Here is a 17836-nt window from a genome sequence, read left to right as displayed (position 1 = left end):
TGGAAGCTGATCAAAGTTTTATCAAAAGAGCTATCTGAAAAGCCTTCATATTGGACCATCAGAAAATAAATCTTTACAAAGAAAAGTTGCTCAATAGGTTACCAAGAAATAAGCTGATGAAATTAAAAAAAGATAAACTATACTTATGAAATGTTTAAAAAGCTTTAAACCCTTCATTAGGTGTGTAATAGTGGCTATCTCTGACTTTCCTAATTAAACAAAAACTAATCTAATTTCCCCACTGCTCTCAGTGATGTTAACATGCATTTTTGTGAGTTTGTGTGTTACGGTGTCAGAAGTCTTTTGCTGCAGATACCTTCATGCCTTCTGCCTGTGTGTTCCCAGCAGCCTCCTGAGGCAGGGATTATAGGCAAAGTTAAGAATAYCAAATAGGGAACCTAAAGTGGTTTTGAGCACAATTTAGATACAAGCCCAAGAAAGTGATCCAGGAAGAATATATTAGCCAGTTGCATTTTGAACTGACATAAAACTTTCAGTAACTTTTATTCAAACAGAAAGCCAGAGGAATGGGTCATGGTAGTGACACCTGTATTTAAGTAGGCAAAGTTTCAGACAACTCTATCTTTAGAGTTTCCAACTAACTGTCTCTAGTCATGTTCCTACAGTGTGAGGGATTTTTAGGCTATGCTTTTGAGATACCTAAATGCAGCATTCTAAATTACTGCTGTGGGACAACTTGCCCGATTTTCAGGCAGTACGCTGCTTAAGYGGTGTGAATTCTCTAGATTTTCCCTTTAATCATTTATGTTTTACATGAAGTTCAAGATGATAGCTTTTCACATATAAGAAATGCATCATCATATGACCTTAACACATACATGAACTATGTCATATATATAATGTAATAGATTACGATAAAATAATAAGCTCAACATTAACATCTGAACTGTATTACTTRGAATATATAGAACTTATTGTTCTCTAAGTACCCTTAGAGAACAAGACACATTTTTGTTTTTCCTGCCAACAGCTTCCACTTCTGAGCAGTACCAAAGAACATCTGCCAGTCCTCAAACTTCTCAAGTCTGCTCGTTTTAATAGCTCAGAGCATTCCTTGTTATTTTCAGTATCAAATCATGATGTTGGGTGACAGTTTTGTAAGTAGCAGAGCAGAATTTACCAAATTTGACCAAAAAGGCCTGCGTGGACACACAAAGAGGATATAAGGAGGATGTTGTTTTTTTCCACRTGCTTTTAGAAGCAATTTATATTGTTCTTATGAAAAGGAAAAACAGATTTGTTAGCAAGACTCAGCACCACAGAAAGCTACTAGATAAGTAAACATAGATGAGGCCTGGTGAAGAAAAGCCTCATTAGATTGAAAAAAGGGAAACTTGGATAAACAGTGAATCATACATTTCATTCCTTTAGCTTAAATGTTTTTCAGTTTACAATCACTTATAACCACAGCAAAGTTTAACTATTAAAGTACGCTTCTTTTATATAATAAATACAAAATAAAGGAAAGCTTAAAAAAAACCCCAAACCAAACTCTTATTCCATTTCAAGGAATACATGATAATATCTATGAGATAATTCCAACATCTTTCAAAAAAGATTGGTTCTACATTTTTTTTGTGTGTGTGTTTTTCTTTATTGACCACACTTAAAACTATTTCTTTCCTTTTTACAATTTGCAGCTTATCTTTAGATTCAGAGCACTGTGCACAAGTCACATATGGAGAAATTTTAACTTAGCTCTACTGCAGTAGTCATCTACCTCTGATTTCTTACGGCATGCATTAGCTAGATGTTTATTTTCAAATACTGTAGTTAAGAGTGAATGGAGGTTAGGGAAAAATACAAATAGTACCTACCTGAATCTGAAAATTAAATTCTTCATGTCCAAAACGATATAGAAATGATTTTCTTACCTTCAAAAACTCTGAAAGCTTTCTTGCAGCTTGGTAGAGGCCATTTTGCAGAATTTGATTTTTGAAAACTTTCTTTTATTTTCAAATACTCCGTAGGAAAAAAAGATTTGGTAGAGTTGTTCAGTTCTACAACAATTAATAGAAAAGAACATATACATTAATGCTGCAATTACAGCAATAATTTTCCTATGTTAATTCTACAAAATAAGATCACCTCATCTACTATGTAGTATTTTTTCTGATCATGACATACCTTTTAGATCTCCTAAGGTTTTGAAAATCACATAAAACCAAACATGTACAGATACAGCAAGAGCAAGTCTTAAACATGCTCTTCTAATTCTCTACCTCCAGATTAAGGCATTTAGGAAAGATGATGTCAAACTCTACATGAATGAAGCACATTATAAATCAGGCTATTTAAGTTGCAAGACAATTAAAATGTCTATGAATGAACGAATCTGACTGTGATATTAATTCTCCATTCATGCTATTTTTTGCTTTAACACTATTAGTCAATAACAGCTGGCAACAGTAGAAGGAGAGGGAGAAATTTGAAAAATTATCTGGATAGGTTTTTTCTATTGTGGATTAACATGAATCACTACTTAACACATTCTTAGAATGATTAATGACACATTGAAAGAGCTGAGGAAATATCTAGATGGATTGAAACTCAAAAATGGCAAAACAAATCTACCTATAGTCATGTATCTCTGGAAAACAGATTTAAAAGATGAACATATTATCCTATCACAGAAAAGAAGGGATTTGATGATAAAAGACATTTGCAAGCTAACAGTTAACAGGAAAAAATTTTAAAATCCTAATTTCAGTTGCTTGAACAAATATTCCCCCCTCCAACTACCACGGCTCCATATAAATACTAATAATAGTGGTTGTTTCCACAATTTATTGTACACCTTAAAAAAAAAAGAAAGAAAAGAAAGGCCCTTCACAGGTCTTTCAAAAGGCTTATGTCTTATTACCATACTTATTATTGCTTTGTTGCAAATTTGCATACCTTTTTAATAATCAATGTTTATTAATTCTTTAAGAGACRAATCTTCTCTGACAAATCTGAGAAAATTAAGCTTTTTGTGAGTAGGCTCCAGAAAGAAAAAAAAATATATGACAGCAAGCTACTGAGTCCTTTCATTGCAGTAGCTCTTGCTACGTAAGAGGAAGGGATTAGCAGACTGAAAGTCAAAAATATGCTTGTCTGATTCTAAGAAGTCTTTCAATGTGCCATATTTCAGTCTGAAGACAGAACTGGCTACACAGCATACATAAAGCAGAGAAATCCCCAATGTTTCTATCTCATTATGTGAGAAGAACAGTGCTATTGCACCTACAAACCTGTCTCAGTGGAGGGAAAGAGGCCATTTTTTCTCCTAAACATAACTGAAACAAACTGCGTATTTTTTCACTAGTGGTTATCCATTTTTATGTAAGAGCTGTATATGGCACTGAATATATTTTGATTAAGTACTATCAGGATTCAGAGAAATGCCTCTGATGAGACTCTGCTTGCCTCTTGCAGGATCAGAGTGTTTTATTTTCCTTCTAATGGCCACAAAAACTGACTCAATTCTTTCAAATTCATTGTCCAAATTTAACCAGTGAAATCTCTGAGGCATCTAATTGCTGTTTTTTGAAAAGGCAGTGATGACAGCTCTTACTGGCTTTGAGGAGGTTGCTTGGTTAGGCTTTCAGGCTGGCCAGACCAAGCTGCCTTTCTGTATGGGACCCTTTCCTTCCCACGTGACTCGACCCACGATGCACAAACAGTACACTCAGCCTCTGCTTCTTAGAACTGGTGGATTTATTACACATGGGTGCCAGATCTGGCACTTCTTAGAGACATTGTACATGAATCATGCTTTAACCTGAATCAAAGTGCACAAGCCTGTCCCACCCTCATTCTTTCACCTAATACAAGAGCCATTTCAAAGACAGAGTTCCTGCAAGTGGGTTGCTGTAATCAGATCAAATTCTGTCTTTTTGAGGTGAGTCCTTGGCACTGTTATCTGACCAGAGGTGAATCTATCCAGAGGGGAAGGGCTTTCCATCTTTGAAGAAAGATGGGAACGTACCGCAGACACCGCCAGAGCAACTTGTCTGCACTGGAACTCGCGCTCAAGGGAACCAGTAGTAGAGGCTCACTGGATGTGGGCAACAGGCCAGACTAAGTATCCCCATGAATCACATTCGGCTTTGTAGCTCTGGATTCTGCACTCCTTTCCCTTATAATTGGTGCTTAATGGATTTTTCTGCCCTCACCTTTTTTGACTTGTTACATGCATCCTTCTATTTTAGTTATATTCAATTTGCAAAACTGCACAAGCTAAAAAGTGAACTTCTGAACATATCCTTCATTTTTTTTGGACATATCCTTGTAAAATAAGATGCGATTACACAAAAGGAAACTTACAGAAAGCATCCAGAATACATTAGTAAGGAAAATGAGAGAGACAGGCTGTAGCATTAGTGGAAAATGTAAAGAATGCTAGCAATTATGCTTCATTGGCTGCACAGACCTGTAACAGCAGTGATTTTAACATAACTTTTAAAAGACTTAATAAATTGCCCAAGTAAAAAATATCTCCTACCCTTTACATTAGTCCTGCATGATTCGTATTCCCTAATATGTTGATTTAAAAAATTTCTCTAAGGATWTGATATCATCAGTATGTCTTGGTTGATTTATAAGCTGTTCAACATGTTATGCATTGGCAATATACAAAATATTTTTCTTAATATATATTTGTATAATAAAACAAAGTCAGTTTAGTGTATCTGTTTTCAAATATATTGCTAAGCCAAGTATATAGTGCTATAAATTGTACAGTAATATACAAATAGCTGTGGTAAGGTTATATGGATGTCTCTGAAGTTGTTAATTTTACACACATATCATATATGTGTATGACATGATGACTCTATTATTGACATTGTAGTTGTACTGTAGCCACACAAGTCCATTTCCTCAATAAAACTACATACCTTTCTAAGTACTCAATTGCTACATATAATCCTGGAAATTTCGCTTAAATGACAGTACTTTAGAGGTGTTAAAAAGGTTTGCAAATATACTTTAGCAAGCACCCATATCCTCTTTCTGCTCTCCCAGTAGTACTTTACTGCAGCAACCCTGTTAAATAGATTTATTCATAGCCTTACAGCAACTAGAAGTCATTCTCTAGTAGTGAAACCCACCTCATCTGTACATCAAATCCAAAGGAGCATTGAGCATTAGGCAAATGAAGTGAGAACAGCTTGAAACCTCTATACACCAGACAGGCAAGGTGCTGAGAGTGCTCAGGCATCACACAGTTCTTCACACGCAGTTTTTTTRCTGCAGTGCTAGTTTAGTCACTCCCTATGGCCATCGGCTCTTGCCACCTGCAGCACTCCCATGCACCATCCTGGGGAAACTAGTATGGCTGAAAAATGCCTCCTTCCCACCCCAATGAGCTCTTCTTCAGACAGTTCAGTTCCTCGAGCTAGTTTGTCATCCAATTATACAATATTGTGCCTCTTCAAAGGAAGAATGTGCGTGCGACCAGAAATAGAAGCTGTGTAGCTCTGCTGCTCAGAGCAAAATCCTAACTTGATTCCACATAATCTACATCCCCAACCTGTCATCAGCACAGTGCTCTCCCAGTTTAAGCAGGAAGCCTGCATGATCTCTGCAGCATGCAAAAAATAAATGTTCTGTATGGCTGAGTCATTTCCATTATTTTGTGACCATCTATGCACAGTTTCAAGTGCTGTAAAGGGCTTGACTCCATATATCATAGTGGAGTTTTATCCACAGTGCCAGAATTTACCTTTTTTTAAGCTCCAGGTGTAAAGACTGACCCATACTGTTCACTGTACACTATCAATAGCACTACTTAGCCTTTCTTATTCCTACACTCTTTCTGACCTCAAACAACAACCCCTACCCACAAATGTTTTCCTACTGCAGGAAGTCAGCAGTACTAAAGAGGATGGTGTAAGAGGAAAGGAGAGTAGAATTTAAAAACAGTATTAGAATTCTATAGCCTTGTCAGTTTTTAYTTTCACCTAAATATAAATTAAAGTCATAAAGCCAAGGAAAGAATCATTTTTTTCTCATTAACTTAATAATTTTTAAATGCCTTTTAGTGAGATATTTTGAGGAAATACATGTTTATAATGTTTGGAGTTTGTGACTATTTAGCAAGGGAAAACCAAAGAAACATGAAATATCAAATCCTGCATTCAAAAATCAAAAAGTTTTGACATATACCTCCAGAGTAATTTCTTACCACTTAAGAAAGCCTGCATGGAATAGTTCTAGGAAGAGCTAAACGCAAAGAAATCCTCACAATGGATAATAAGACCAAATTCTATTCTGCATGGATTTTTTTTTTAATTCCACTGCATATTCTTGTTATTTCTTTGGAGAGGAGAATACTTTTTATGACTATACTTTGTTAGCAGAGATTTACTATGCTTTTAACTACATATTTATTCAGACCAGAAATACATGAAGAAAAAGTTATAGATTTTTTTTTATCTTGTAAAAAGTTTATTTTTTATACCTGTTTGGAAAAAGACTCTGGCAATTGTAGTGCGACACAGTGGACATGGAGTGCTGGCTGGATTGTCTTTGGCAAGCATCCTTAAGCAAGGTTCACAAAAGATGTGGTGGCATGGATAGCACATGTAAGGATTGAAATAAACATCCAGGCACACTGCACAGATATAGCTTTCTTTATCTCCTCTGAATTCATGCTCATCATCTGTATGCAGGTTATCTGTTGCAGTCTGCAAGAAGAAGAAGAGAAAGAACATTTCTTCACAGCTCGGCTTATAACTAATTTTGGATAAACCAATCAGCAGGAAGGTGGCTTTAAATAATGCCTAAGAAGTCAGTACACACTGTGATATTCTTAACTTTTAATACACGTTACTTTTCATGAGATAATGAAACATATGGACAAGAGAGGAATGTCACAACAAGCATGAGGAAAAAGAGAACAAAAGTTATATATCAGACAGTAAAAGAAAGGAACAACAAAATCAAAAAGTTTGACTAAACCTGTAATATTATCAGATTTCTTCTTTTAAAACAGATTTTAGCAATTCACCTGTAAATTTTATTACCAAAATATCTGGCAATTTTCCTAAGAGAGGCAAAATGAAATAACCTAAAAATAACCTATGGATTCTTCTGCCTTTGAAAGGTCATTTAGGAAAGGTATGTTTTTGCAAGACTCACAGTGACTATCAGTTAATGACTCACAGTTTGAAACAAACCACAGCTTTATCACTATATGGAGGACCTGAAACTTAATGTAGAAAGAAAATCCTTCTAGGTTTTTCTTCCAGGAAATCCTAACAACTTGGGCAAATGCTTGTTTTTGCTAGCATGTATGCTTATGAATTTTCTGGAATGGATGTCTTTGTAGGGGGACATGATTGGACTTTCCATATTGTGTACATGCCATATGAACATAAAAATGTTTATATAGAACCAGGTTCATGCTTTGTTAATGTAAAATGACTAAATCTTACCATGCTATCTGAAGATCTTATACTAATGACACCCAAACTTTTTGGCTTAGGAAGAATTTTTTTCTTCATTTCTATGGGAGCAACACAAGAAACAGATTTACTGAGCTGTTTCCTCTRTCTCTACTCTCTGTTTTACAGCTAATAGAACCCAGTATACCCCAAAATCCAACAGACCCACCAGGAACGATCTGAGACAGGAGTGAGTCAGGCACTGCCAAGTGTCAAAACTCTTTTCATACGCCCCTTGTTCTAAACTCTCAAACCATACCTACTGATGCCAATTTAAGCATCTTAATTCTAAGCTGCCTTGCAGTATCAGTGACTTCCTGTAGGCTCCAGTACCATACTTAACACCTTCTGCTCTAAATGTCCCTTGCTCAACCACYACCCCATACCCACCTCCTTGCTAGGCCTGCAGAAGTCCTTACAGACACCTATTACCAACGTTAAGCATACCTCATGACTCACTGCTACCCAATATGTACTGCTCTGTGCCAGAGCAGCTGCATGATTAGCATCTAATCTGCATACCCACCAGCCATCTGTTAGATGGGCCACTTTTGACACTTGTAGGCCATGGCAGACTATCACTGCTACTTGTATACCCAATATTCATGATAATATTTTGTGCCTACTCAGAGACACAGGAGTCTCTACGTCTGTCTCAGGGATGATCATGTTTATGGCTTACTGCTTTGGATTTCTGCTGTCTCTCRTTACAGTCAATCCTCTGCTATCTGGGATACTGAACACAGCAAATAATAAATAAACCCTAACAATATGAGTACTATGGAATGTATTTGAAAATGCAGAGCAGAAATGTTTATCCAGGAGGATTTACCAGTTCTGGATAAGCACTAGCCCTACCAGTCTCGCTCATCCTTAGCATCCCACTTTCCAGAACATCAAGTGCCAAGAGGGCTTACAAATTCTGGCACGCAGTGACACAAACTCATGGAGACAGCTTGGGTTCAGCAGTGTCCAGACATTAGCTCTTGTGCAAACCAGAGGTGTCAAYACCTGCATGGCTCTTGTAGCACTTACCTCAGCACTTACTACTCCAGCTTGATTTTCTCCATGCCAGATCTGAGATGGGTCTAGAAAACCAGAGTCAGCTTTGCTTTAGTCTGAACTGAGCTCTCTGGAAATTTACTGCAGAGACAACTAGGCAACTCTGACATGCAGCCATCGTGAGTCTGTCTGGGATTATTACTTCTAGCTCCAAGTACCCAGAAAGCAATTGTGTCATTCTCAGAGATAAGTTTGCCCCAGGAAGGGCATGAGAGCAGCACTGTGCTATAACTAATCAATAATCCTGCTTGACCCAGGTTGTCTCTACACTTACGGACAGCCCACACCAGAAYAGCATGGCAAAAAGGTAATTGAGAGTTGGTTGTAACTAGGTAATTTTAGAAAGAAGGAAGCCTTTTGTTGACAAAAATCGGCAGACAGACTGGCACAGAGGATGAGGAACATAGTCTCTGTGCTTGGTATACAACASAGATGACTTCAGCCAAAATTAAGAAGCACTAATACATTTGGCAATGAAAAAACCCACAAAGCAGCCATGTAAGGACAGAAGTCAGAAATAAAAGCTAGCACAAAACCACAAGATAGGAGGGAAAAGCTGACTGGCTTTGATGGGCTTCGCTAGGAATGGAAATGGTATAGAGGCGTGCCTGTCTGACTGACTGCAAGTTAAACACTTTGCATGGCCCAATTAAGCACATAAGAGAGCTGGAGGCAGAATGGCTGGAGGACTCAAGGGTAATGGAAGGTTCTGAGATAGGTTTGTAACTGGGATAACATGAACAGACAGAAGAATCTCAGTGTCTACTACAATTAGTAAGCAGATCTAAATTACTCTAACATGCAAACTACATTCTATTTAAGAGTAATTTGATTARTGAATCAGAGGAAGAACTGTCTTTTCTACAGCTCTGCACCCCTTCTCAAATAGCGTATCTACTCATACTGCATCAGTTAGTAGTGCAAAGCTTAAATCACAGGACTTCCCCTATGCAAGAAGCTAATGTAAAGTAATTTAAATTTGTATTATTTTTATTTGCAACCAAGTGGTGCTTCAAAGTTTCAACAACCAAAGTTTTGGTGTTTGAGAGCTTTACAAGCATAAAACAGAATGTTGCCATTGCAGAGAGATTATAATGCAGACAAAATTGAGGAAGGCCACGTAGATGTGACAGTGACAGGAATAAAAGACTGCAGACTACTAACAGGGAAACTTTTTAAGCAGTACAATCCTATTACTAGTAAGCAATGGAAGAAAGGTAAAAGCCCTCAAAAATTTCTATRTTCCAAAGTCACATGAGAACTGCTAATACTGACTGCATCACCTTACTGTAATCACTGCTATTTCACTGAGTGAATGGCAGAAGGGTATAAAAAAAACCCAACCCAAACCAAAAGAAAATAAAAAGGCAGTGGAACAAAGGATCAGCTTCTGCTTGAAAAGCCTAAGAGGAAGTTTAACTAGCATAAGAAGTCTAATGTAGTTTGGCTGGACTATSTGAAAGTCTTTGATTCAGTTCCACATTTAGGGAGAATACATACAAGAAACAAACATATTTATTGTGAGATTTACCTGTAAGCATGTGAAAGAGAGATCTCACCATCTGTGATAATTATGTATGCACTATAACTATGCACTAGAGAACAGCTGTTGCTGCTGTATTTAATTGTTTTACCACTTACTCACTTCTATTCTGGAAAAGCCAACAGGGCTTCACTAAGCAAATTCTTAACCATTTGCCCCTTTCTTGGAAAGAACAATCAAACAGTATGCAAAGTCTGGTAAAGATTTCCCTGTTCTGATGAACATTGCTAAAACTATCTCAAAACTATAGGTAAAACAGAATCAAGAGTAGACAAAAATAGAGTAATCATCAACAAGATATAAACTCTAAAAAGGGATGGTCTGCATCTAATAGATCAGATACACCTGGTATCTCTTACATGTTGTTGCTTGAAGAGAGCTACGAATCGGGCTTCTACAGCAGTACTAGCACAAGATCTAGTATGAGGGCACTAGTTGACATCTTTGTCAGTTCCCTCAATCCAAGCTCAAAGGACACAAACTTTTCCAGCCAATTCRCCTCTATGCTTTCTCATTCCTGTCTTAGGTTGCTGGTACAGTAGACTGAGCCATAGAATAAATAGAACAGGCTAAAAAACTCCGTAATAAAATATCACAGATGGAGATTTTAATGCTAGGAAATGACACAGACATGTAGCCATGTGGACTTAAAGAATGGGCTGAAGAGTTATGACTTTTTAATACATTTTGAAATCAGTATCTAAAAAAAAGATTTGTGAGAAAAATGTTGAAGGAAATACGGAACATAAAGGTCGTTTGAAGAGACAGCAAGCAGAGCATCACATGAAAAATGAACCAAGCTTCTTAAGAATACAGACATAGGTCTTCCTAATTAGTTAGAATTCAGACATTTTCATTAAATCAACAGACAGCATCAATACAGCTGTGGAGGACAACACTAGGAGTGGCTAAATGCCATGTCTGGAGAACTGGTGAAACCACAAGCAAACAGAAAAGATGCTCAATGCATGTTGAGAATGAACTATCACTGTTGGCTTGTAAAGCACATAATCAGCTAGTGACCCTCAGCAGAGTCTGCGTTCCAGTAACACTTGTCAGAAGTGGTAGGAATACAAATGAGAAAWGATGGCAGAAAATGACAAGATAAAAATCCTTTGGGACCACTGGCAGTTGTAGAAGACACAAGATCAGYCATCCAACTGATTCAGAAATCCTCAAGTACTCCTCCCCCCCCCCTCAAGTTATTGCAGACAATGTTTGTCCATGAAGTGAACATGTGGTAGAGAAAAATAAAACTCTTCTAAAGATAGAAATTCTAAAAATATGGAATCAGAAAGAAATGGAAAGAAAAGCTAAAGCATTCCTGATTGTGAATAGAATTACTGAAATGGCTTGGATATATTTATTAATTTATTCAGTCTCTCAGAGGCTGCAATTTTGATTCCATCTTCCATAACGCAGTAAAACATTTACTTTCAAGRATCTGGCAAATCCTGACAAGTTGAAAGATTATCAATTTACAGACAGCACCACCTGTCAATATGTTGGGGAAAACATTCCTTGAGCACTTGAAGATGAAATTCAAGAAGGCCAAAGCCCAGATGAATCTAGAACTAGTGACAGATGTAGACATTAACAAGAAGAAATTCTACATGTATGCTAGTAGCACTGTGCTGAAAGATTTTTTTTAAATAATTTCTTACTAAGAGATATTGATGTATACAGTGATCAGCATATATATTCTTTTACAGGTCCAGATGTTATGTAGACTGCTTAGGAGAGGAAAATTCTTCTATCCTTGCATACTTAATGTAAAGGTACATAAAACTAGTCTCTTTGCACAGGCAATTYTTTCAGTACTCTCTTACATGAACAATCCCTCCTCTAAGCGACAGCAGTGGTCTGGGAGTCAGAAGAATACATAAAGCCACATTTTTACACTCACAAACCAGAAGAAAGAGCTGACATGCTGCACATCTGGATGCCTCATATCTTGAAAGAGAGCAGTTTGCACATTYTCCTTTGCTCTCTCAGAAGCTCCCCTTTGGTAGTTTGTTCCAAGCTATTTGTAAGCTATACATAAATGAAACTATAATGATTTACAGCTCAAAAACTGAATTTAAGCCTTTAATTGTACTATATAATCAGAATATTATACACAGGTTTTAAAAAAGTTTGGCTATACGAGACAGAATGGCTCTAGATCTGCTTTGTACAGAAATGGAAATACTTCTTAGTTACTGCAGGAGTGGTTTCAGCATCATTTCCTAAAGAAATGCAGCTTATGAGATTGCCTCATCAGGTGGTTCCACAACAGCTTTTGWACCCTTAGCTAACTGTAACCAAATCTAACAGAACAGTTGAGATCTCAAGTGTATTGGCTTCCTGAAAATTTCACAAAAATTGACAGCTAGATTGAGGCAGGAGACCGAAATGAGTGCCATCATTTTGGGAAAGGCTGCGGAGTGCCCGCACCAGGTGTCTAATTTTTGGCCAAACAGTGAAGGCTTAGAAGAGGAAAATGAGGATACTGGAGGAAAGAGGAGTACTGAAAGAGGCTTTAGTGTCTGTAAGCAGTGTCCTTAGGGGTGTAGAGAGTAAAGAATGTGATGGAAATCACAGAAGAGAGGAGACGTAATGTGCTAATTATGTACGATATGAAGAAGTAGGAAAGCAGGCTTCACACTATTCGCTACTATTCACCTAAAAACTTGTAGTTGTTTTCTTTCAAGTTAGTGACAGTAATAGCATTAATACATTGTTGCTTATTAGAAATTACCTAGTCTAACATTTGCAGGCTAAATCAGTGACTTTTTATGGMGATTTAAAAGCAAACTCAAAAAACAAAACCAAGTATAATTTTAAAATGTTTGAAAATCCCTACCAAAAATCTTTACTGACTAAGCTAGTAGCAGTTCTTCCAAGTCAGGCCAAAGTGTCCCCTGKGGTTTGTATGCCTCTGAGCCTCTGTTTTGGATGACTAGCATAATGAATGCAAAGCGCATCTTTCCAGGCTTCTGGCAAACCTAAGCTTAAAACATATAGATTATAACAGGGCAGATAGGCCAATGCCCATGGCTTACATTTCTGTACAAACTAATAATTCACTCTGAACTACCTGCACTCTAAACTTCTYGCTATACAACTTCTCAGAAAAATCCAAAGGCAAACTAAAAACTTCAAAGCAGACCAAAGCAGCTTGAGCAGCTCTCTGGAGCTACCTATCGCTAGGAGTCATGTCCTTCTTTCTGCATTTGGGCTGAATAAATTGCCCAAAGGGAAAAACAACTGACGGACATTTTGTTTCACTGAGAACTTTTGTTTAAAGAAAAGAGTGTATTTATTTTTATTTTGTGTATTTAAAAGTAGCGTTAGGCAGTGGCATTCTTCAGCTCTTGATTAAGTACTTTGCAAGGCCATGGCTTCTAAAGCAACAATTAACTATGGGTAGACAGCTATACTTTAGTATATAAGGTTGTAAAGTGACAACACTAAATGAATATAACAAATAATAGAAGTGAAAATCAGAATATTCTGAACAGATAATCACACTAACCTCCAGGTAACCTCTTTTATGTTCCAGAGGCAATAAATTATCTGCCTATCTTCTTCTCACAGAAGACAACCTCCTGAACACTTTAATTCCCTTTCCTAGCTCTATTTGAGTCATTAAAGGTTGTTCTGAGCTCATGTTTATTCATRAAGGTTACTACTTTTCAGACCTGAAAAGACCTTTTGACCCTCCAAACTTTGTTTTCCCCACTCTAGCAATTTGCCTAATCAAATATGCTTGATTTGATTTGCCTAATCAAATACACGTATGCATATTAACTTTTTCCTATCAATCCTGAATTGTTTCTATCTTTAGATAATGATGGCCACCAACAGTATTACTACAATATTTTCTTAGTCCTGAATGATCTTGTAATGAACAGCACAGGCAATTTAGTTTCYTATCTAGTTAAAGTTCATTGAATTATTATGCACAGGCCATAATTGTACCCATATATTATGCATGCTACAACCTGAGCCAGGTCAATAACTCTAAGTCTTCACTGACCTTATCATGCCCCTACCTACGATAATTAATCTGGTCCATTATTTTAGTATCTGAGCACCCTATCATCACAATTCATCAGAGCTTGTGTGGTTAACTAAAATTATTTTGTCTAACATGCATTAACATTTTCTGTGCTTACCTGCTGCAAATTTCTACTCTTGCTCTGGTGGCACAAGGGCTCCTGCRTAACCACAACAGCTCTGCTGCAGGCAGAAGTTAACTAGGAGATGCTACTAAGACTGAAATTACTGGATTAATTCAGCACACAGTGGAACATCAAGCCCATCCTTATAAATAAGCAYTTCACTGGAGTCTAGGTGAGTTCGATCTGTATTTTTCTTCTCTGGAAATGCAGTTATTTCATCATGAAAAAATATCAAAGTAATATGGCAACATCTAATTTTCATAAAACCTAAAACTATTACACAGAAACAAACAAACAAACAAACAAAAAAAACAAACCCCATGGTTTATTTGAGACAAATTTGAAGTTTTAAAGCATATATTTATTTAATCTGATTGTTAAGGAACCACGTCCTTTTACACATTTTCTTAAGTTTTAATCTTCCTACCAAAGTAAAAGATCGCCGTTTATTAGTTACACCAAAGCAGCTGCTAGCTATATCTAAAGTGTTCTTCTCTGCTTGTAATAGTTCTGCCATGTGGTAAAAAGATTCATGTCAATTCACATATATAAAGACCTAGAGAATCAATAAATTATTTCAGCTGAAATATTAGTATTATACTTGTAAAAATAGCCCACCTTTTAATTTTGAGATAACCAACAGATTTGCAGCACTGAAATAACAACATTAGTATGTATTTATTTTTCCACGCCACTTGTAGGCTTTGTGTGAATGCACACACTATTATTCTGTCAGGGAAGATACTCATAATAAAATGAGTTGTGAAAGGATGTCTGGAACAGTGCTGCTATATTTTGGCAGCTTTGCATAAATACAGTCATAGTATTCCAAACAACGCATCTGAAATTCTTCTTGTCATTCACCATAAATCTAAAGCATTTTATAATGATGCATGACACAATCTGAGTTAATAGATAGCACACAAAAGGTCCCTTTGTGCAAAACTCCTACTCTTACCATTAAAACAGGTCTCTTCCCCAGCACTGCACAGCAGAACGAGCCACGGGAAGAGGGCTGTTCACAGATCGGTTCCAGTCCTCTCCCGAACCGCGCTGACAGTCTGTACTCCATTTCTGGAATGCAGCTTGATAAATAACTAAAATCTGCAGTCTGATGTGTTTTCTGCTAAAGTTTCACTATTCCTGGGAACTGCCACCTCCAAGTCACAGCTCTCCCTGCCTATACAGTTGGCGCTTGCTGCTGTCCAGACCGCAGACGAGCAGTACTGCACCAGACTAAATCCAGGGGAACTGCTCAGCAACTGCACGCAGGGACTGCAAATAGTTACCAAACACCCATACAGTGAAAAGTACACAGAATTTCTGGCCACTAGGTATGTTACAGAAGACTTAGTATTGATTTGGACAAAAAGATGGGCTTGCTGAACACGCTTTTCCAAGGAATTTATTTAAATAAATTTTATATAAATTGATTAGTGGTATTACATAAACACTATTTTCTTCTCAGTCATAATTTGCAGTGATTACACGATCACTCAAATGTTATTAACATGACATAACAACAGAGATTTACAACACAGCGTAGAAGCTGAACTGAGAAAGTTCTTGCCTTTTATTCTGCAAATACTAGAATTTAGGTAGGGACCATCAGAACCATGACTGGAAATGGGAATTTAATCCAAATAAACTAACCGTGCCTCTGTCTGCATTTACAGGGATGCGCACTATGGTAGGTACTACCCTGACWCTCCCTCTGGGCATCTGCTGGGACACGACATGTCTCCAGCTGGGTCGTGTACTCAGGGTGTCCTTTCCATTGGGCTGGACAAACAGCACAGAGATTTAAGGAATCGGCAACTATCAACAGTTTCCACAATCTAAGTATAGCTTATGACATGTTATAGCAAGAAAGGATTCACCAAGTGAGATGAATTTCTTCAAAATAACTCACCCCAAAATTAGAATCCTAAATTTATTTTAAGACAAAGAAGTGTCACAATTTTCAAAAAGTTTTCATTATCTGGATGGAGCAACTGGGTGATCTTCTTGCTCAAAATAATCCGACCACCTATTTAAAGTCTTGTTTGAGTTTCTGAAACATGATTTAATTATTATATAAATAGATCCCATATATAAGCCGTACTTAAGTACAACATTCACTTACACTGAAGGAAAAGAGAGACATGTAAAGGATTTCAAATAAGAATATACTTGAGAAACTCTAGGGAAAAGATGAAATCTTGTCAGTGTTAGTTWTTCTTTTATAGTTGATGACTAAGATAACTACTGAATAATCCTAACTTCACTAGAATTGCATCTTTGAATTCATTTCCTATGTAGTTCAGGGATGATTTGAGGAAATTCATTATTTTCCTTAAAAAGCCAAACAACCCACCAAAACATGTAAAAATAGACTTTTACTTCAAAAATGTCACGAAAATGAAGGCAGCTTTTACCAGTCCTAGCTTTTCCAGCACTACAAATCTGCAAGAAGTCCAAATCCACTGGATTTCCTACAGAACTTTCTGAAAATTTTCTCAAGTTGTAAATGACAACTTCAAAAGAAAAAATGATTAAAGCTTAAGACTCTAGTATAGTAGGAGTTAACAGAAAAAATAAAAAGCATTTATAAACAGGTCAAGTAAAATATTTTTTCCAATTTAATTTACAGTTATTTTAAAATAGTAAAACTCACAGTTTATAATTGATCTGTAGTACATATTCTAATGTGAGATTAAGACAACAAAAACAATCAAAAATATAGAAGTATTTTAGATAACTTCATGTAGCAATAGAAAGTCTGCCTCGTTTTTTTTCTTTTCATGCAACCTCTGAGGACTGACACTGAAATCTGATCCTGTTAAAAAAAAATCAGATGGATATGCAGTAACAAAATGCAACCCAAACACTGCTCTTCCAAAAAATAAGATCTAGATACTCAATTTAAAAGAGATTAACCATCTCTTTCTAAATCTTCTCCTTTGTTATAGCCTATCAGAAAATATAAATTATGGTTTTGTGACAGCAGCTGCCAACAATAACCACTGTATCATTTCCTCAAAATTTTATTCAGTCTTATCTAAAGTCATCCAAACTGCAAAAACTTGCTTTCTCTCAGATTCAACCATTAGAGGCCTCACTCTGGAGATGTAGAAGCTGCAAAGTTTTAAATGGTTAAACCGTCTTTTCAGATGCTTGATTTAAGCAGCTATTATCAAAAAATTTTGTCAGATGACAGAGCAGAACWGTTTATTTCTTACTATACGTGGGAAATCTTGCATACATGAATGCATATTTTTGTAATAAYAGAGAACTTTAATATACATGTCCATATATACTTTTCACACAGAGGAAACCACATTCCATGTGTAAATATTACAATTATAACATGCAGAAATTATTTTATACAAGACATGAGTCATCTGTGTTGTATAATCAGCATATGGCATCCTTCTTTATTTCCCCAGAAGTTTTGTGAAGATAAGGCCATTTTAATTTTTAGGATCGTAACATTTCTCTTCTACAAAAGCCTTGAAGGAACTGAATAATGAGTTCTTACGATTTTAATCTTTTCTCCCTATTTAAGTTTAATACAGTAGTTTTTGCTTCCTGTAAACTTTCTTAGAAAGTTGCTCAGAAACCAATATGACCCC

General features: G+C 36.6%; 1 protein-coding gene across 5 annotated transcripts in view; it reads right to left on the bottom strand.

Annotated features, from left to right (window-relative positions):
* Positions 1 to 17836, bottom strand: part of RNF180 (ring finger protein 180) — a 64033-nt gene that overhangs the window by 8264 nt on the left and 37933 nt on the right. For all 5 annotated transcript variants that reach the window (XM_085322371.1, XM_085322369.1, XM_085322370.1 and 2 more), the window contains 2 exons: positions 6467 to 6692; positions 1896 to 2021 (listed from right to left, as the gene is read on the bottom strand). In XM_085322371.1, coding sequence (XP_085178497.1) covers positions 1896 to 2021; positions 6467 to 6692 — 352 coding nt within the window. The remainder of the gene's footprint in view (positions 1 to 1895; positions 2022 to 6466; positions 6693 to 17836) is intronic.

The sequence above is a fragment of the Rhea americana genome, unplaced genomic scaffold (genome assembly GCF_003343005.1).
Source record: "Rhea americana isolate MKP2758 unplaced genomic scaffold, rheAme1 scaffold_77, whole genome shotgun sequence".
In the NCBI taxonomy this organism is placed as follows: Eukaryota; Metazoa; Chordata; class Aves; order Rheiformes; family Rheidae; genus Rhea; species Rhea americana.
Note: the sequence above shows the minus strand (reverse complement) of the source record. Positions and strands in the feature narration are given on the sequence as shown.